Here is a 20,359-nt window from a genome sequence, read left to right as displayed (position 1 = left end):
AGCCGCTGCTTTGCACTCCAGCAGAATGAGCCCATTGACGAGGCAACAGATTGGCTTTGAGTGTACCTGATGGTTATCCCACCCCACCACAGCCCCCCCACCTCCCCCGGACCCCCCCTTTCCTCTCTCCTCCTGTGTTTCAAACAAACAAAGGCCATCTTCACATTTCCAATCAAATTGCCTGTGTCTAGTGGATTTGAGAGAGTGGCGGGGGCCATTGTTTGGTAATCTGTAGCAAAAAAGAGAAGTGATGTTGAGTCTGGCTCTTTTCTCCATCAGGATTAAGCTTGTATTTTTCCTGTTTGCTCTCTTTTTTTTTAGTCCTTGCCTGGCAGAGAGAGAGAACAGCTCTGCGACGGCTTTGGCAACAATGTTCCGGGTTGGGGTCTCCGGTAGCCGTGCACGGTGCTGTGCGTCTTTAAGGCGTACCCGGGTTGGGTCTGAAGCCTGTCGCACTGGTGTTGTTTGCTGTTGGGAATCACATCTCAGCTCCCCCCCGCCCCCCCTGCCCTCTTTCTGCCCTGCCCCGGTCCCTGTGCACCCCAGCTAATACCAGGCTCATTACAGCGCTATCGATCGGCCCTCGCTTCGCACCAAAGGACCAAGTGCTCTCCTCCCCTTGTTGCTTGTCAATCTTTTCCCCCTCTTATAGGCCTCTACAATCTGCTATCATTTCTTTCTTTCCTTCATTTTCCTTTGTTGATTTCGTTCCTTCTCTTTTTTTATTTTTCAAACCTTGGATTTTTAGACATGTTAAGAAGAGTTGAGACCCTTATCGAGCCAGCGCGCCCTGATTTGTCTGTTGTTAAAAAAAAAAAAAGAGGTGTGATTTTCAGCGTGTCTGAAAATGCGCTCAGGAAGCACCGCGGGATGGACGCACCCGTTCAGATGTTTGTGCACGGTAATTGCACATGTGCTAGCAGCAAAACACAAAACTGGAGAAATTTAGCGGTCGACGCTGCAAGGGTAATCGTTTCGAAGAAAGGAAAGAGGGTAGAACGTCACTGCGCCTAAGTTTTTATTCGTTTTACAAATCGATACGGTGCGTGCTTTTGCTCTGAACAAAGGGAGAGACTTTGGACTTGGACCCTAACACAGATTGGGAGGTACTGAAATAGGATATTGCGCAATACTATGGCTGCAACGCATTTCCATACTCATCAAAAATAATGTCGTCCCATCGAGAGAGAGAAACGGAAACTTTAAAGCTTGATCAAAAAAACGCGGCCACCTTTATTCGGGTGGGGATTGCTTCCTTTTTTGAAAGTATAAATAAGGTTGTCTTCTCAAAAGAGAATTGATTTGCATTTATTCAGCTACAGTACCTCAGCAAGGGGTTGTCTGCCCTTTGACCCCACAACTCACAAGCTGCATCGCCTCTTTACCCATAATTGCTTACATACCATGTGACACCATGCTTCTTCACTCCCTTATATGCGGCTGGGGCTGCGAGTAGCCCTCTGGTTTACAGTACGACACCGGTAATCGAGTATGCCGTTGAGCGCGGCATTGCCGCGGTGACGCCCAGGTCTCCTGTTGCTGCCCAGGTTAGCTACCTCTGACCTCCCGCTACCTCTATGTCTTTATTTCACGGCTGACAGAAGAAGTGCCAGAGCTGCTCCAGCCCGGGTGATTTATGACCAGCAGCTGCTCGTGCAGCTCATGACCCTCACAGCTGGGTGTCAGATGTGGTCTCCCTGTAAGGAGAAACATATCGGCAGCCCAACATCAGTGGAGGGCCGGACAGGGAGGGGGGGGTAGAGCAGCGAGGACAAAGATGGAGTAGCCAGCAGAAAGAGAAGGAGCGGACGAGAACATGTGAGCGCAGGAAAGAGGGAAAGAGGTTAAACTGCGTGGAATTAGCAACAGCCGCAGAAGCAAAGCGCGGCATGCGGTCCAGGACAATTGATTTGAATGCAGGGGCCGAGCTCGCCATTGATTTCTGCTGCTGTGGAGAAAGCAAAATGTTTGTATTATTTCATAAGCCAATTATCTGCAAGGAGACTCCTTCCCCTGTGTGCCTATTGACCCGCAGTCTGTGGCTAAAGCTTTATTGTCGCTAGGCGCTCTATAAAAGATCAATAACAGGCGGGTGATTGGATTATGGAGTAATCAATGCATCGTACTAATATATCTCCAGTGATTACAGAGCACTGGCTAATAGGAGGCCTTAGAGGGCCGTAATGACATCACACTCTTGCTGGAGGACGGGGGAGGGCGCCTTAGGCAAGTGTGGCCCAGACGCAGCGACGCGCACGCAGGTGGTTTTCACGTGCGAACACGTGAGTGCAGCCCTACGCTTTGGTGGAGGATGATGGGTTGATTCCTCAGTGCTGAGGAACAGCACTTCCAGATGCGCGCACAAGCTCGCTCAGAGGAGGCCATCATCATCATCATCATCAACCTCATCATCACTGTCATCAGGAACCGGCTGCGTCGGAGTGACCGTGCGCCCTGATCTGTGTTCACTATGGCAACGTGTGGAGACGGAGCTGATCCCCTCACGGCCTTTAGCCCGTCTGTCGCGTTAAATAATCCTGGAGATGCATTTAAATTTCTTATCTGTACAAGAGTGTTTACTTTCGGTATCAAAAGACTCTCGGGTTGATTTTTGGATTGTGGTTCATTATTAAAAGTGCTGTCTTTAGCAGTTAAATGCTATAATGTCAGCAAGAGACAAATCCTTTATATCTGTCAATTCTTCAATGTCTGAGAGGAATTGGAATGTAGAAAAGAAGAAAAAAAAAGGGAGCCAGCGTGTAAAGTTGCCCATTGTCTGCGTGACAGAGGGGGAACGTGACTGGCAGACTAATCCTGTTAATGTCGAAAAGTAATGATGTAATGACAGCGATGAACCTTTTCAAAACTAATTACGTGTGTTTAGCAACACGCGTCAAGTCATTTACTGTAATTAAATGACTGATAGCAGGAAATCTCCCCACTGACCTTTGCTATTTCTTTCTGCTTTCAAAGTCTCTGAAACCGGCCCTCTCTCACTTCAGCAGCCATTTTTTTTACCTCCCTAAAGAGGAGAGAAAGTCAAATGAATGAGACGTGATTTAACGCTTTAAATCCTTTGTAAGGTGCCTTTGTTTGGTTTCTTCTTAGCTGCTTTGTCCCGTCTCCCCTGCTCAAATACGAGGCAGAGACATCATCTGGTCTCGCAAGGGGGGTGGGGGGGGGCGCCTGCAGCAAAGACTGTGTTTGCTCAAGAGTTTAGGAGGTTTTTGTGTGACAAATTGTAAGAGAACCATCATGGGATGTAGAAAGGCAATAGAAACGGCGCGACGGTGGCCTATTTTCATGTTTTCTACTTTAGTTTTGTTGTAGGTTTCCTAAAACTCGACTACTTGTCAGCTAATTTTGTAATAAATAGAATCCCAGGTATTATCCTGATATAACTGACTGTGACCTCATCCCCATCTCTGCGCTAAACCCTTCTGTTCCTCACTCCTGTCACTTTTCTGGTTGTTTAAGTGTCCGTTTAAAAGCTGCTCTGTCCCGGGGGGGGCTCCCGTTTTTACCCATCAGCCCCATCCAAAGCGCTAATCAGCTCACAAAGCGGAGGCGGCGCTCCATGTGCTTATTAGCCATCGTCCCAATCTACCACCATGTCCTGCTCTGACATCTACACGGGCACTTAATTCCCATCCTATTGTGTTCTTACGGTTCTATAGCCTTCTAATGAGAGGAGAGAGGGGAGTATCGGGTTGTGTCCATTGATGCGGCAGGACCGGCGTGCGTGGCATGCGTGTGAATGCATGTGCCAGCGCTCTGAGCCATCTGCCCATCACAGGAACACGCCGCGTAATAACAGAATCATGACCGTGGAGATCAGGGCCCCAGCAGGGAGTCTTGTATTCATGGAGCTTTAGAGGCAGTCATCCAACGCTGCTCAGACACGCCCAGCTCGTACCCCCCTCCACCGCCCCTCTTTGCCGTTGCATACCCACTGATTTTCTCCTCCCAGCAGCCACAGGCTCCGGGCCCATTGTTGCCACGGGTGACGTGGCCGCTGAGGTCAGGGGTGCTTGTTGGAGGTGAGGTTCAGACAGCGGGCCCATCTGATAGGACCATCTGGACGAGTGACCTGACATAATTAGTTATTAATTCTTCTGGAGGAGGGAGGAAAGGAGGGAGGGGTGAGCGTGGGGTTGGGGGGGGGGGTAATTATACACGCCTAACACTTGTACAGCTGCTGAAGACCGCAGTTTCAGATGGCGAAGGAGAACCTTGTGCGGATCCAGCGGATCCTTGTGCGCTGGCCAGCCATGTTGTGTACTGGGCACATACGGGATACTGGCAGCATCACGGTGGGAAGCTGCATGAAAATTTGTCCCCCGGAAACGTTGTTGAGCTGCAGCGTCCTCGATAGACCGAGGACGACCGCGTTAAAATTCTCCACACCCTGACGATTGTTGTTTAGATTAACATTTAAACATTTCAGTATTGTAAAAAGAATCTATCTTGAGCTCTCCTGGGGAAGGATAAGGTGAATTACGGCGGTGCAGTGGCGGCGCCGCCTCTGTTGCGCCCGGCTCCGCCACCTCCGGCTCCGCCGCCGCCGCCGCTGCTGCAGGGGAATCTTCTCATTGGCATGCAGGAGGCGACTCTGTGCTGTGGAGCACTGGCACCCTCTCCCAGGGGACCTGCTCCTCGCTCTCGCCTTTCTCCTTCTCTCTCCTTGTCTGTCTGCCGCGCTCACCCCCCCCCCCCCACACACACACACACACCACACACACACACACACACACACAGCTGTCACAAATATCTGCTCGCCACGAGTGCTGCGGGGATCGTAGGAGTGGAAGAGCGGGGCTGATCTGCCACTTTAGAAGTAGAAGATTTCAAAACAGGACGCCTGAAAGGCCTCTCCTGAGAGCGGCTGAAGGTACCTGAAGATTTGCGAGCGGTGCGAGGCGTGCCTATAGTGCGTTTGCCCGTGCACGCGGGGATTTCACTTCCAGCAAATCATTTAATAAAGACACACATTCAATTGACTTGTTGGACTTGCGTATGGGTTTAATGAAATTATTAAAGCGTCACGATAAACGGTGTGAAACGCGAGTCCGGTCTGGCCTTGGCAGATCTCTGGCGTGTTTACAGCACAGGAGCAGCGAGTTGCAAACAAACACGAGTCCTTGGCATGGGCCTGAGGAGGAGGACGACACTTTGGGAGGAACAAAGAGGTAGGAGAGAGAGGCGGCGTGGTTCCTGCACGGCTCTGTGCTTTTGGCAGGAATGAAAGCAGCCAGGACAGCGCTGATACCAGCCAGACTCAAGCTGTGGCCAAATCAAGCGTGAAATCAGGAACAAAGGGATTCACGGGATTGGAGGGCATTAGACTCACACCGTCTGAACCCTGGTGGTGTGCGCGCACGTGTGCGGTGTGTTTGTACAACACAGCTTAGGATATTGTACAAGTCTTTTTATAAAAGCCTTATTACTGAGGGATTAGTAGGAGTAGAAGAAGTTGAATGAATCTTTATTTCCAACAAGCAAAAACTAAAACGGCTGAAAAACCCGGGAAAGAAGGTGAACGACACAATAAAAACCAAATCTAACGACGCCGCTACAGGATGTGCTCTTACCTCGCTCACAACTTTAGATAAAAACTTACGATCTCAACAACAAACAAACATAAAAGCCTCCCCACCCACGAAACAACAGTCCTATCGGCCACTTTCATCATTCATGTCGGCAGACGCGCCTGACTTCTAATCGTCGATGTGGTCATAATCTACAACACATTTATTATTCTGATGACTCTCTCCTGAAGTATGTATAGCCGCTGTACGTTGCTTCAGTATTACCCCAGATCTCCAAATATGACCAAACAAAGGGAATAATGCAGAGTTTGAAAGGATCCATGGTCCAACAGCAAGGCTACACGCTAGCTTTGCTATATATTTAATATGGGGCTTCTAGTCGTACCGATACCACACCTAGAAATTTGATTTCCTTTAGTCTTCATTTGTATTTTTGTGAGCAAACGTGAGTTCCGCTTTGTTCAAATTCAAAGATAGTTTCCTAAAAAAGGAGCTTTAAGTTTTGATATTTTTCAAATGTTATGCTGAGGTCCTATTGCAAAAACACTCCTGTCATCTGCAATGCCAATAATAATCGAATACCTTTAGTACCTAGAACAGGTCTTTGGGGTGCTCCACAGGTGATTTCCAAGCAGGATTAACAAGTTGTCTTTCAATGACTCCTGACCCAGTTCAATGTGACCCCTCAGGCACCACAACTTTCTAACTTAATTAATTGTGCGTGATGGTATTGAATCGAAGGATTATTTTTAGGGTCAATAAAGGCTAAAGTTCTTTTATCTATACATTTGCTAATTCTCCTGTTAACCCTGGCAGAGAGGTTGAGAGTTGTTCTGAATCCCTCCTGGCTCGCAGAGATTTTCTCAGAATGAATCTCGTCTTTACATCGAGAATGTTTCCAGAATCTTGGAGGGTCGAGGAAGTGGCAAAACAAGTCTATAATGAAGAACATGCTGTCAAAACCTGGATTTATATTGTGGAATTTTCCCCTGTAGGCCAGGATTTTTAGCCACATTCAAATTCATTCAGTCAAAATCAAATTTTTACTGATGCTTTTTTAGTACATTTCACAAACCTTTAATATATATTTTCTAATAATCTCCAATAACTGTTTATAATATTCCCTTTTCCATTTCATTTTCACGTGTTTCATTTTTGATTTCAGCTTCTGTGATTCTCAGCCTCGTAAATTCTTCACATCAGGGATTTTTCTTTCTACCCACTTCCAGTAAACACTTATTTATCACGCTGCAAGTTTCTTCCTGGAATATTTCATTTGGCAATTTTACAGTTAGTTGAATTTAATTAGAAATAGACGTCCTCAGGATCTTCATGAACTATACTCTAATTATGTTTTGGTAAATCGTTTTTGAATGTCTTGATGGGCTCATTTACTGGTACTGCAGTTGAAATGGGCATTTTTAAATTTTTCAACGGACAGATGAATTCTCCACATGACCAGACTTGTTTCCCACCCCTTTAAAACTGAAACATTAATCAATAAACAGGGTCACACCCACCCCATCAGGTTATTCTTTTTGTTTGTACATCTTACATTGTATCCACCTAATTAAACGTCCATTCAGGGTTGATTTAAGTGCTGTTACATTGAATGATATTTCAAAATGGCTTATTTATATACAATTTATTCTTTATTAGATTGGAAGTTAGCATACTGGCTCCTGCTGTCCAGGTGGATGATTAAAAGTTATTTTCTAGCCCAGTGTCATTTATAATGCCTTGTGCTCGTGGGGTTCTATTTATTCTTTAATCATCGATTAAAGCTGATCACAATTTTCTCTTGTTGGTTGTCGTGGATACCCTGCGTCTTTTGCCGTTTGCCAAGTTTTTCTTTGTGCGGTGTCCCTTCATCCTCACGTTTGAGCTTCTTTAGTTTCACTTTTCTTCCTAATAACATGTTATCAGCAAAGGAATGATCACAAATGTATTTCCAGGTTTAGGAGGCCAGCTTTATCGAGAGACAGTCTTGTGGTGTAAACCTACAGAGATCATTTTAATTAAAAAAATAAATTGTATAAATTTTAAATGTAGTTACTGTGTTTTTGTATTCATTTAATGCTTTATTGAATTATGCAAATAGAAACCATTTTTGATGAGCACGTAAATCTTGACATCATCAATATTTTTACTGTTACCTCGCTGCTCTAAATACTTTTTTTTTCAACAACACCACTTGAATTTTTTCTGAAGTTTTTGAAAGTGGGAAAAAAAACACGGTAAGAGTTTATATCCAAGCAGAAATTGCAATACCGATTTATAAATTTCCGGCAATTAGCTGCCTGTTTTCGAAGCAGCATTCTCCGCCCGAGTGCCACGACACAAAGAGAGACCTTATTTCCTCTCCTCTCTGCAAAATGACCTCAGTCTCCCAGCTCAGCCAATCAGATCGACCGGCTGACCTCAATATCCTGGTCCAGCCGATCAGAACATCTAAATGTGTTCTGGTGCAATAATGAGGTCTGGTGCAGACGTGTCACTAAATGCCCCGGTTCAACGATTTTCCCAGGTCCGGCGCTGTTTGTCCTTGGCTGACTCATTAGCAGACAGCTCACCAGTGGAAATGCACGGTTTTATTGCTGTGTGAGACGTTCGGTGCACGGTGAAGAATCTGTTGTTACACTGTTGCTGTGCATTGGAGGGGGTGTTTCCCGTTCATCTCGAATTAAAACGATTATAAGATGCCAGGTCTCTCTCAGGGGCCGTAAAGCGGGCAGGAACAGGGAACATGTTGAAACGTTTTCCCCCGCGCCGCTCTGAAGCGGCTCCATAAGGATGACTCTTTACTATATGCCAGGTTGAATTATAGAGGCACTAGTGGGGGAACACTTTAATTGATGTATGAATATGCAATTGTGCCTCATTCCAGGGCCTGAAATCAATCAAGTAGACGTTCAGGGGCTATTCTCAGCCTTCGCCACCTGCACTCTCGCATTCTGTGGTTGTTTGCGCCACTAGGATCTGTTTCTCCTTCCCTGCGAAAGACAGGAATCGGGCCCCCGCAGTTCTGGAGTGTACCTCCACCTCGCGTCGACCACACGACAGGGACCCTCTGGAGCTTCTGCAAATGTCTCACAAGGAGAATAAAGCAGCGAGTGTGTTGATTTTATGCCGTGAGTTTCGTTACCGGGGGCCCTTCAACAGGACATCTGTGGGTTTTTTTAAAAAGCAAAGTTGGTGATATATATTTTCACCTTTTTGTTTCTTAAACTACTGAAAGCTGCCTTTGATTCATAGCTGCTTTAAATAAACACAGTACTGGATAGCTGTACATATAATGGACAGGTCTGATTTACTGCACCATAAAAGAAAAGACAAACGTGATCCGGGTGCAGCTGGATTTTCACTTTTGGCACAAAGGTAGATATCTGGAGCTGGTTGGAGTTTCATCACTCAGTCCGATTTCATTGTCACACAGTTGGAGCTTTTGTTTAAACCAGAATAAAAAGAAATCCCATAGCGGCAACAAAAACATGCAGGTATTTATCTGGTGTTGGATTTCACACTGAATTGGAGTCACTTGTTAAGTTCCATCGATTTTAATAACTGAAGAACTTCCCGAAACGTTCCAACGTTATTTCTAAGCTTTCTAGAATTCCTATTATTTCTCAACCCATGGATGGATGGACGGACAGACGGATGGATGGATGCATGGATGTGATTTTCTATAAGCTCTGGGGGGGGGGGGGGGGGGGGCAGAGAGGATCTCGGCCTGGGTGGACGTGAGTGTAAATCTGGGCAGCAGGCCCAGTATTTGTCCACATTCGTATCCAGCGCTGCATGTGAAAGCCTTCTGGGCACATCACGCAAAATCCCCCCATGTGTGGAAGTGGAAAAGAAAATGTGATTATGAAAGTATCCCAACAGTAAACACACTCCTTCACACATGCAGCTTTACTTAAGGCAGGCTGATGTCAGCAGCGCAGCTCCTCCGCCTTCCGAAATGACAGCGGCGCAGATATCTGGCACGCCATCACATGGAGGTGTCAGCCGTGACTGATGGGGGAGCTCTGTATCCAGGCCCCGGACTGTTTCCAGGTTGCTCCCAGCACAGACAACCAGAACAAGGCAGGGAGACAGGCAGGTCGGCTCAGCGATACATGCGAATACATTAAAATACATGGCAGGGAAATTACCGCCGAGCAGAGGTCAGATAGGCTGAACGTGTCGGCTCAACTGCTCCGAACGGTGGAAACGTGCGGCCATTCGCTGTTCTACTCAGGTCTAAATGTACGCACTTACAACATGATCTGTTAAACATGGAGGCCTAATTTACCCAACTATAGGCATTTTAATGGATTAGCCTTTAATTAACACTAAAACTTGATGCTTTATCTCAAATGATCTTCTTTTTATGAATGACACAAGTTCAAAAATGTATTATTATTATTATTATTATTATGTTTAAAAAAAAATCATTAACTTCCAGTTGCTTTGGCCTGTCTCGGGGGACGATCGGCAGGCTGCAGAGGACAAGGATTTCCCCAGTTGATGAAATCAGTAGAGACACAGCTTGTTTGCAATGGTATTGAGATTTACTGTAAGGCTGTAATTTTTGTTTGTTTTCAAACCAATTGATAAATAATCATTTGCTGTTCAAAAAGGTCATTGCTCGATGACATTTACATCATAAATTAAATACTAAAACAGACTTCCTCCAAATTTTTTTTTTTTAAGATAGAAAATTTGTTTCAATTATTTTAAACCGTTAGACTGCCAGGACACACACTCACACCCACCCACACACACACACGCACACAGAAACAGATGTGGCAACAGCTGCATGTGCAGCAGAAGTTACAGATCTCAGAGCATAGCCTACATATGCTAATAAGTCAGTTGAGTGAGGTAAAAACCAAAAAAAGCAATGCCTTGATATGAAAAGGTATCGTTAAGCAGCTGCAGGTTGATGCATGCGATGCTGATGTGTGTAAAGAAAATGCAAATGCGCTGGATTGTTTCCTGAATTCTGCTCACGTTAAAACAGCTGACCTGCATATATTACACTGTGACTTAGAGGCATTTCTTCCCCTCCATTTTTCCCTCTGTCTGTTAAAATGTGTGCCCTTCATATGGATCAAAAACGGAGGGGGCCGGCAAAAACATCATATTAAAAATAGACACCTACAGAAAAACAGCCCACTGACAAATAAATACCAGGAAACACTGACATCTTACAATAATGAAATGTTTCTTTCCCTAGCTGCACCTTGTGTGCTAGTTTTTAGGTAAAGGGACAGTGGAAAAAAAGTTTTTTCCTCCTTTTGGAAACCCTGTCCGAGACAGATTAACCCACGTGGCCACTGATGCGTGGGGGCGTTGGAACAGCACGGCTTGATGTTTAACCACACTCTTCTACCTCGCCTCTACGGACGAGTGACTCAGGCCCCCGCCAGTGGGACAACGCCGTATTCGGGGCGAAGTGAGAAAAGAAATCAGTTTTTAAACGGTAGTCCGTGTCGTCTAGTGTCTGTGACGGAGGAATAGGTCCACTGTTCTGCCCAATAGCCCCCAAGGACCAATCAGTCCTGTCGGGGTGCAACAGTCAGCGTTTGCGTGTGTGTAAAACGCCACCGTTCCGGAGACCAGGACCAGTTTGCACCAGATAGTGTCAACTCCCGTTGGTTATGATGACTGAGGTGGCCTTGTGTCCCTGCATCTGCTCTGTCTGCAGCCTCACGTGGGACGCCACGTCGTACTGTACCCCCCCACAAGCCAGGCCCGAGTAACTCCGCAGGCTCTCTGCGTCGTACAGGTGTTCCAGGGAGTAGCCAGTCAAAGCGTAAGCTGCCTGTCTGTCCAGGTGCTGCCTCTCCTGGGGTGGGTAGATCAGCGGGCTCCCCTGAGGCTGCGGAGGATGGGGCGACAGATCCGTTTGCATGTAGTCTTTGGTGAGGGAATGGCTTGACCTGGGAATCCCGTCCGAGCTGGGGCTGCTGAGGCGGGACAGAGACGCCGGGCTATTTGTGTTCTCGTCGTTGTCGTGTGAACCGAGCACTTTGATGACGTCCCGATGATGCAGGCGTTCGGAGGGGATGTCGATGCTCGGAGCGCCAGGGCCACGGCAGACCACGCTCGGCATGATGAGCTGGGATTGGTGGGCCAGCGAGGAGCCGAAGCACGGGCTGTGTGCTTTAGAGAGTCCCGAGATGCCCACCGGCTCCTTGTGCTGCTGCAGGCGGGTCTCTTCCTCCTTGATCATCTGCTGTGTGGCTCGGATCAAGGTCTCCATCTTGCTTGGCTCTCGAGGGGTTGCCCGGAAGTGGTCTGCGTGGTAACGGTCACCAGAATCGCTAGTCGAGCCACCGCCATCGGGGGAACTCACCACACTGTCTTCATCCCAGTGGCCCCGCCCTGTGGGAAGAGTTCAATGGTCTCATTTGAAAACAGTGAAATCAGTGGCCAAGAGTTTGTAAATAAGTAATTTGGTTTTCCCTGTCAACTATCACAGTTATAATATAGACAAATACTCCGAACATGATTTGCATCACATGTTTGTTCTCACGAGTGTCAGTTGTGAATTTTGCTTTAAAAGTACACAAACACACAATTGCGGTCTGTTAGATTGACCAGCTTGGCAGAAGCCCAGTCGGGGGCTGTTTTCTTGTTTGAAGACGTGAAATGTAAAATAAGTTGGCTTTGAATTGCAGGCAATTTTGAAACAGATGGTTGCAATTGGCACGCTGGCACGAGATGGCGTAAACAACTTAGCATGTCACATAATAACGTTTGGAAAACAACTAGCAGGAGAGGCTGGACCACAGCTATTTTAGGAGACAGATGGTCGTGGTCTCGACCCCAACGCCTCACCATGAATGGCTCCGTGGTAGGACGTGATTTCGTAGCCCCCACTGCTCTCCATGGATGATTTTGGCAATGAAAGCACAGATCGTGTGGCATCCCACCAGACCTCTCTTCCTGACTGGGGGGTTCCCAGGAAGTAGCGGCTACTTTGGCATCTCACTCGGTCACAGGTAGTGGTGTGGGGATGTGTTGACGTATGGGAGAGTTCGTCCTCGGACAGCCCCAGGCTGTAGCACAGAGAACCCGAGTCGGGATACACCCGATAGGCACAAGACGTCTCCGGAGCCTCGACGGGATCCATGAGCTGAGGAGACGCAGATTCTGTCAGTGGACTCCCTCCCCATTGGCTGTCTTGGTCCGACTCTGAGCGCTCCGGATTGAAAGCTGAAAACTGGACATAACCGGAAAGCTCTGAGCACGGCCCGACATATACATTTGAGTGAGTCTTGTTTCTTTAGTTAGCTCCATAAACACAGGCTGCCTGTTACCTGTGGGTAGGGCGACACTCTGACTTTAGCCTTGGCCGGGGTCAGACGTGATTTGGTGCTTTTTCGGTCTTCCGCGTGACTGTCAGCATATGGAAAAGCTGGCTTGGTAGGGCTCATTTGGTCCAAGGAGAGCTGCATTCCCTTATACTCCGTATCCCTTTTGATTGAAACACAACATCCACACAGGTTTCATCTCTCTCGTACCAAGGTTTCCCTTGTGTGGCCGACATTTTTTTTACTTCAATAAATTGTCCAGAAAACATTTTGCAGGGTTTGTTATAAAATCATAGATTCCAACAAAACTGCGGAACTACTGATGAAGTCAGCATATAAGTATTCATTTTAGAGCTCTTCAAACCTTCAGGTTTGTGTTTTCCTCAACCAATCTGGACCCGTCTTTTAAATAAACAGCCCGTTGATAGTACATCAGGTCATGTAATCAGTGCTGGGTCTTCCACAGACATATTGGCCAAAACACGTAATAGATTGCTGAATGTCTGCGACGAGAGTCCAGCAGGCAGTGAAAACATTTAAGGTAAAGAGATTAACCGCTGCACTCGCCAGAAAAATGCCACCACGGGAAAGTTAATGATTGTTTTCTGCTGTAGTGCCGTTGCCAGGGTCCTGCAATAGCTGCACACCTCACGCACACACCTGTGCCAGATCTCTGCACCCCCCCGTGTTGAAGCCTGATCTATGCTAACAATAACAACAAGCATCCGTCTTTTTTCTTGCTGCAGTTTGTGCTCCGTCTCTGACATTTTAACCCACTGTCCCGCCGCTGAACTCAAACCCAGCGCTACTGTCGAGGGAATGAAAAGGCTCCTGTGTCAAGTGTTCAGCAAATATGAGCCTATTCTTAACTTATCACATCAACAGTATGTAATAGCAGCTGCCAGGCATTTTAAACCTTGTGGCCCATCCCTGACCCCACACAGCCAGCCTCTCCAGTATGACTCTAAACATGACCCATTCTTTATGTGCGACACCTTGGGGGAGAGGCTGTGTTTGGACTGTCGGTACACAGTGTGAGCCTTGTTTGTTCTTGCAGGTATAGTTGCGCCGGGCCGGTTCTGCATCCTATCTGTGCTCTGGCTGACTTATGTCTGAGCCAATAATGTTGGGCCTTTGTGCAAACTCAGCTGCGTTATCCGAATTCCACCTCAGGGTCAATGTCGGAGCACCTCGCGTCTGAAATACGCCACCAGACAACCTCCAGGCATGATTTATTAATGTTTTCTTGTTGGGTTAAAACGTGATTGAATTCCTGTTTGTTTTTCTTAATACTTGTTGGCTTTTATTGCTCCATGTGCTAGAGATACTGATTTTACAACAGCTAAGTATCCGTTTGGAAATTCGCTCCCATTTTAATATAGTTACTTTGTGTTCTTCTTACTGCATTGAAGGAATCGATACCTGGAGTTTAGCCATGTGCATACACAGCCAAATGGAAACTCAAGAGAAGGACACCCCCCCCCCCCCCCCCCCCCCCCCTTCCACACACACACACACACACGACGTGTGGATCAACCAAACGTAACAAGGAAAATCCAACATATGCCCCGGCTATGAGATAGCTATTGATTCCTAGTTCACCGTTTGATTGATTTTGCTTTCCTCAGACTGCGGATCGATGCGACAGTAGAGGGTTTTTGGGGTTTTTTGATGGGGTTGAACCCTGGTGTTTGTCTTGCTGTCTCAAAGGGCCTCGGTGTGCTCTCATAACACACAAACGCCAGCGCCCTGTAGCCACGGCATTTGCCGGATTTTGCGGAGAGGCTGCGGTGGGATAAAGGGAGGGATTTCTCAGAGAGACAACAGAGCCATCGTAGCCAAGAGCGAGCTTCACGCCGGGATCATAAAAGTGTATGATATGATTTTCCTTAATCTAGTCAAATATTCAACGTCATTCCTTCAGCACACAGCATTAAAATGTAGCCGTCCCGCTACTTTCATAATCTCAGTCAAAATGCGTCGACTAATTGTAAAAGAACCAACCCTGGTGAATAAAACTGCACTTTTCGTTCACAAGAGTGGGTTGTTTTTTTTTTGCTATTTTCTAGATCGCTATTAGCTGGAACTCACGTGAGGACGTAGTTGACACTGACGATGCAGTGAGGTCTGGACGAGCGGCTGTTGTGGACGATCGTGGCGTAACTCTGGACCCAGACCCAGCCCCCTTGCTTCGCGAGGAAACGGTAATACTTAGTGGTGACTTGGCCTTTTACCAGCACTGGAGGGGATGAAAGGGGGGAGAGATTAAAGCTGTTAACAACATAACAGCAGCGGGTCAGCCGAGCTTTCGCCGTCTGACAAAAGAAAGTCGGCCGGCCTGTGGTTAAAGCGTAATGGAGGGCAGGCGTGTGACTCACAGAGGTGGTGTGCACAGCGGAGGTGGAAGATGTCACAGCCGTGGACGTGGTGGTACAGGGTTTTCTCGATCAGGTCCTGGGGCTCGTAACCCGTGAGCTCCGCTACCCTACAGGGGAATTAAAACTTGTGCAGCCATTCGTGGAAAACAAGGCAGATTTGCTCCTCATCTGAGCACAAATTACCTGGAGTCCAGGAAGATGAGCTTCATGTCCAGGCTGGCTCGGAACATGAACATGTTGCTGTGCAGCTTGATCTCGGTCACGGCGCTCGGCGGCAGGGAGTGACCCACGGCCACCAGGCCCACGTTCTGGTAGCAGCCCTCGAAGGGCGACATGTCCAGACTGTACTGACGGATCTTCAGGTAGCCGCTGCAATGGATCACCTGTGAAGCAACAGGTGTGGACATGAGACTGATGGGGATTAAACCCTGACGTCTAAAAACAAACCGAAACAGCATCTTATAGGCGTGCTGCTCACATGCCTGCATAAAAATACCACAATTTTATATGACACAAATATACAAATTCATTTTTAATAGTAATTTAAAATACGTATAAAAAGAATGCAATCATCTATTATTTCTGACTAATAGATAATAATAATAATATATGTTTTATTTATTTATTTATTACCTTATAGCCGCCGCTGGTGAGGCCTGCATTTCTTTTCGCCAGCACGCATTTCATCCGTAAAAAGAAGGAGCGTTCCATCTCATATTCTGCAGAGACCAAGACGACTGTAACCGGGTTGTTCCGAAATAAGAGAGAAATGATCCTGTCGCTTCATAAAGACGGTGCAATTAACGAGAGGTAACGCTTTCACATTCTGCAGTTAAACGCGTTTGCGAGGCTAATCGGGAAGAAATAAGCAAATGCATGAATAGGAAAAAAAAGCAATCTTGTGTTGGAGAAGAACAATTCAGGCTGCGCATATCTGATTACACCGGCGCATCTGTTGCGACGGCCTGGCTCACGCGCACCCCGGACGTATTATTTAATTGCAAACGCAGTGCACATATCGGCCTTTAAAAATGGAACAACCTTGGACGAAGTGTGAGTGGTAGGGCTGGTGTGGCGTGAGCACAGCTGTCATCTCGTCATGGTCGGCGGGATGGACGTATTCATAAATACTGTTCCCGGTCAACTCTACCTGTTGAGAATAGCTCAGGTAACGAACAGACACACGGATTCTGCTGCTACTTTTTATATTTGCAATTTGGTTGGATTATAAAAACAGTCCGAGCGCTGCAGGCGGACCTGAGACAGTCCCAGATGCACCGACGCCGTCTCTGAAATGTACATGATTTTTCCATCGGGGGCCACAACGAAGATGAATCCGTCCAACGTCTGCAGAGAAACACAGTGATCAGCAGTTCCGATGATTAATGCTTCATCAGAGCGATGAAGAGGAGGAGGAGGATGGAATACCTGCAGTAAATGAGACCCCAGCTCTCTCCCAATGTTGTCCAAAGGTCTGGTTCGACTTGTGTGGCCCCAGGCCTCACCCAGACCTGAAATCATGATATAGCCAACTGAAACTTTCTTTCTTCCACATTATTATTATTATTATTATTATTATTATTATTATATTATTATTATTATTATTGCTGTTGTTGTTGTTGATGTTATTATTATTGTTGTTGATGTTATTATTATTATTATTATTCTCATCATAATCAGCGGCCCTTACTATAGTAAAATTACACGCGTACAGTTCGATATAAATTCATTGGTGTTATTAATATATCCATAATGAGGGGGACAAGACGGTAATTGTTATTATTAGCGGTAGATTTATTTTTCAAGCCGTGAATTTTACTTTAAGAGTCATATCTCAGTCGTATCACAGCAGAACCTGAAGCAAACTGTTCCCTCCGCCGAGGAGGTGACGTGACAGCCGGCCTTTGCTTTTCTGCAAAATAACTCAAAGTTATGAACGGATTTCTTGAAATCTTAAGGAATGTTGATAATGGACCAAGGGAGAGCTCGCTTGGATCGTAAAGCAACCTATTGTTACGTAACGTTGCATCACGACTATGCAACATATACGGGTGTAAATCACAATATGTGGGGAAACGATCGGCTTGTTTTTACGTGGAACAACCTCCAATAAAGTGAGACAACTCAGATCTCTCTCCAAGTGACTTGATTCTCTAATCGGAATCATAATTTGCCCCCTCGATCAGCGATCCGTTGCCCGAGGCTAAATACACGAGCAATAAACGGAAGCAGACAGTCATGAAGTATTAGTTAAGTTAATAACACACAATATGTTTAAGGAAATTAGCTGCTTCGTGGAGGTCTGTACTCTGAGTGCTTTGGTTCCAATGTATTATTATTATTATTATTATATTATTATTATTATATTATTATTATTATTATTATTAGTAGTAGTAGTAGTAGTAGTAGTAGTAGTAGTAGTTGTTGTAGTAGTAGTAGTGGTGTGCGTGTTATCGGTGACAGAACCCTCCATAGGTGAACCTCCACACTGTAAAAGGCATTTTAGTAATTAAAAGGATGGTCATTAACGTGGGCAAAGAGAGATAACAGGTAATCGTAATAATCTGCTAGATTCTTTTTAATATTTCCATCATCTATTTCAAAGGTTTTTAGCCTCCATTTGAAAGACAAATCGGAGTAAGTAAATTAGGTAAAACGAAATTCTGATTTCATTTTTTAGATTAGTGAATTACGTTAATTAAAAAATTACAAAAATGTATTTTCTGCTATTTCTCTCATCACCTAAATTTTCCAATTTTAATTATTTAAAAAAAAATTAAAATCGTGTTTTGCTTTAGTGTTTTTGTTCCATTTTAGCATTTTTAAATGATCTGTTATGACACTTTGGCCTCACGCTCCAACATAAAATCGGGGCCGTATCCGACCTTAAAAAATAAAAAAAATAAAAAATCACTAAAAGCATGAAAGGAACTAGTTGCTCACCCTGAGGGAAAACGATCCTCATCTTCAGGTAACTGGTGGTCAGTCGTATGATGGAGGCTTTATCCAGCTGGGAGGTGATGGCCGACGGTAGAGGCAACATTTTCGCCAGTTCATAAAATTCACTGTTCTCCTTTTCCCGTCTAGTCCTTGCGGCCGTTTTGGATTTCTCCTTCATGTCGGCGCTGTTTTACACTGTATCCTTCCTCTCTGAGACGGTGGGGCTGTCACATCAGCAGCGGGGTCGCTTCTTCGCTCCTGCGGCTCGTTTTCATGGTAAACGCGCAATCGCCGCTGAAAGATTGCACAGAAAAAGCTGGAATCCTCCCAAAACAGCGTTAATATCCTGGTGGCAGGCAGTCAGGCTTCAGCTTGCGAGGCGTTCCCGGTGCTGCTGTGGAGATTCATCCATGACCTGGAAAACATGAGGGAAAAACAGATGCTGCCATGTTGTAGTTTGACATTGGCTGGCCTGCAGTGAAATGACAGCGATGCCGTCTGCTTTCACGCGTTGGAGCGGCGTGTTGGCGTGCACGCTACTAAAAACACACGAATAAAAAAAAAACTCGAAGCATTTTTTTTAAATAAACATATGCAAAATGAACAAATCAAAACTTTACCAATGGTAACTGTTTAATAGCACATTAATTACGCGCAAAAAGGGAGGGGGGGCGCGCGCAGGGTCTTCGACGTGGCCTCCTTTTTTACATGTGATCATCAAAATAAATTCCACATTGCAATCACGTCAACCTGAAATATTCACCGCAAATTACCAAAATATTCTGCCAACATTTTCTGTCTGGGGGCGCCGCGCTCATTCCGGCCGCAGAGACGCGTCCGCTTCCGGCGCAAATATCTCTGACATCATCTCACCTCTAAGATCATTTTTATAGGATGATAAGATCATTTCACGCCTTGCGGAAATTGACGGGTTTTGTTACGGTAGACCTCATTTGGAAATCGCCCGCGCCCAGATGCGATCTATTTTCTTGCAACTCAATCGATCGTGTGGCCCTACTGGCAGCCTGCTGGGAATTTCACCTGTCCTAAAACGGGTTCACCAGTCGTCCCAGTTAAGTTTGGTCTCGGCTCCTCCTGGATTTCCACCTGGAAGGCGAACGGGTCGTGCGCTGCATACACCTCTCCAAATTATAAGGACGCGCAACGAGTGGCATTCGTTCCCAACAAGCCTCCTTTCCTCAACAATCTCAATGTCCCTCTTCGGAACCCTTCGGGAACCTCCCAGCGCGTGCCCGCCTCGCTCTGGTTGGAGGAGAGGCCCGAATGCCTCTCTGTGATTGGTGGGTTGCGGTGGGCGTCACCTTGATGGCAGGTCTGCCCGCAGACATGCGCCCGTTGCGTCTTGGCGATATGCGTGGATATGACGGATCAAGCTTAAATAAATGAATGAATCCCCATAAAAACAGCATTGGGGAGCCAGGTTGTGCAGGTTGTGAGACTAAATAAAGTGCTCCAATCACCCCGCCTTTGAGAGAGGCATCCAAAGCGGAAGACACGATTCCCTCTCACAAACAATGCGTTCAGAACACAAACTCTGTCCCAAAAATATGTTTGAGGCGTGATTTATGATGGATTTGTGTAAATGAGAAGGGTTTTTGTACTGTTAATTGAAAAGTGAAAAGTTTGAATAATTCGAGCGAATGATCCTTTTCATCCTTTTCTCTTATTTCGCTGACAGTGCTTCGGTGTCATGTGGTGATAAATGCAGTCATGGAAGCGTGTCAGTGTAAAATAAATAAAGATCTGATTGCTGAACTCATTAACCGAAGCTGCTCGCTGTAAACAGGCCTCAAAACCTTCTCGTCTCTCTATTATTTTATGTTCGGCTCTCCTCTTTAATTAGCTGTAATTATACTGAGCTGCAGGTGACCAAAATTACTGATTAGTAATTACAATTTATGCTATTTATACTTTATTGTACAGGTCGAGGTGTGAGAAGAAGCTTTTGTATTTGATTTGGCACAAAATGAATGATGTGGGCCCAGTTACATATTTTATCTATTCCTCTGAAATAAATAATCTCTTTATATTGCATTGGATATTTTTACTTCTTAGCTTTTGTGGTCATTCGCTTTTATCATTCTTTCTTTCTTTCTTTCTTTCTTTCTTCTTTCTTTCTTTCTTTCTTTCTTTTTTCTTTCTTATATTATTATTATTATTATTATTA

At 45.9% G+C, this 20,359-nt stretch overlaps 1 protein-coding gene across 4 annotated transcripts; it reads right to left on the bottom strand.

Annotated features, from left to right (window-relative positions):
• Positions 1 to 9,087: 9,087 nt before the first annotated feature.
• Positions 9,088 to 19,371, bottom strand: LOC130516387 (single-minded homolog 1-like). Of its 4 annotated transcripts, XM_057017436.1 has the most exons (12): positions 19,213 to 19,371; positions 18,175 to 18,586; positions 16,660 to 16,742; positions 16,489 to 16,578; positions 16,273 to 16,381; positions 15,865 to 15,950; positions 15,415 to 15,614; positions 15,232 to 15,338; positions 14,945 to 15,092; positions 12,860 to 13,016; positions 12,378 to 12,762; positions 9,088 to 11,921 (listed from the first exon to the last, which is right to left on the bottom strand). In XM_057017436.1, the coding sequence occupies exons 2-12, from the start codon at positions 18,347 to 18,349 to the stop codon at positions 11,179 to 11,181; spliced, it is 2,283 nt and encodes a 760-aa protein (XP_056873416.1). In that variant the 5' UTR covers positions 18,350 to 18,586; positions 19,213 to 19,371; the 3' UTR covers positions 9,088 to 11,178. The 4 variants fall into 4 exon arrangements, with proteins under 4 accessions (XP_056873416.1, XP_056873414.1, XP_056873415.1 ...); XM_057017434.1 differs by having other exon boundaries at positions 16,489 to 16,742; XM_057017435.1 differs by lacking the exon at positions 19,213 to 19,371 and adding an exon at positions 19,045 to 19,201 and having other exon boundaries at positions 16,489 to 16,742.
• Between the last annotated feature and the right edge of the window lie 988 nt (positions 19,372 to 20,359).

This window comes from Takifugu flavidus, chromosome 19 (genome assembly GCF_003711565.1).
Source record: "Takifugu flavidus isolate HTHZ2018 chromosome 19, ASM371156v2, whole genome shotgun sequence".
Classification (NCBI taxonomy): domain Eukaryota; kingdom Metazoa; phylum Chordata; class Actinopteri; order Tetraodontiformes; family Tetraodontidae; genus Takifugu; species Takifugu flavidus.
Note: the sequence above shows the minus strand (reverse complement) of the source record. Positions and strands in the feature narration are given on the sequence as shown.

What these genes read in the sequence shown, in the direction of transcription:
- LOC130516387 (XM_057017434.1), bottom strand. Translation starts at nt 18,349, where the DNA reads ATGAAGGAGAAATCCAAAACGGCCGCAAGGACTAGACGGGAAAAGGAG. An exon ending in TGCATCTGGGACTGTCTCAG is followed by an intron (nt 16,382 to 16,488) that starts GTCCGCCTGCAG and finishes TATTCTCAACAG; the next exon opens with GTAGAGTTGACCGGGAACAG. An exon ending in TCACCAGCGGCGGCTATAAG is followed by an intron (nt 15,615 to 15,864) that starts GTAATAAATAAA and finishes GTTGCTTCACAG; the next exon opens with GTGATCCATTGCAGCGGCTA.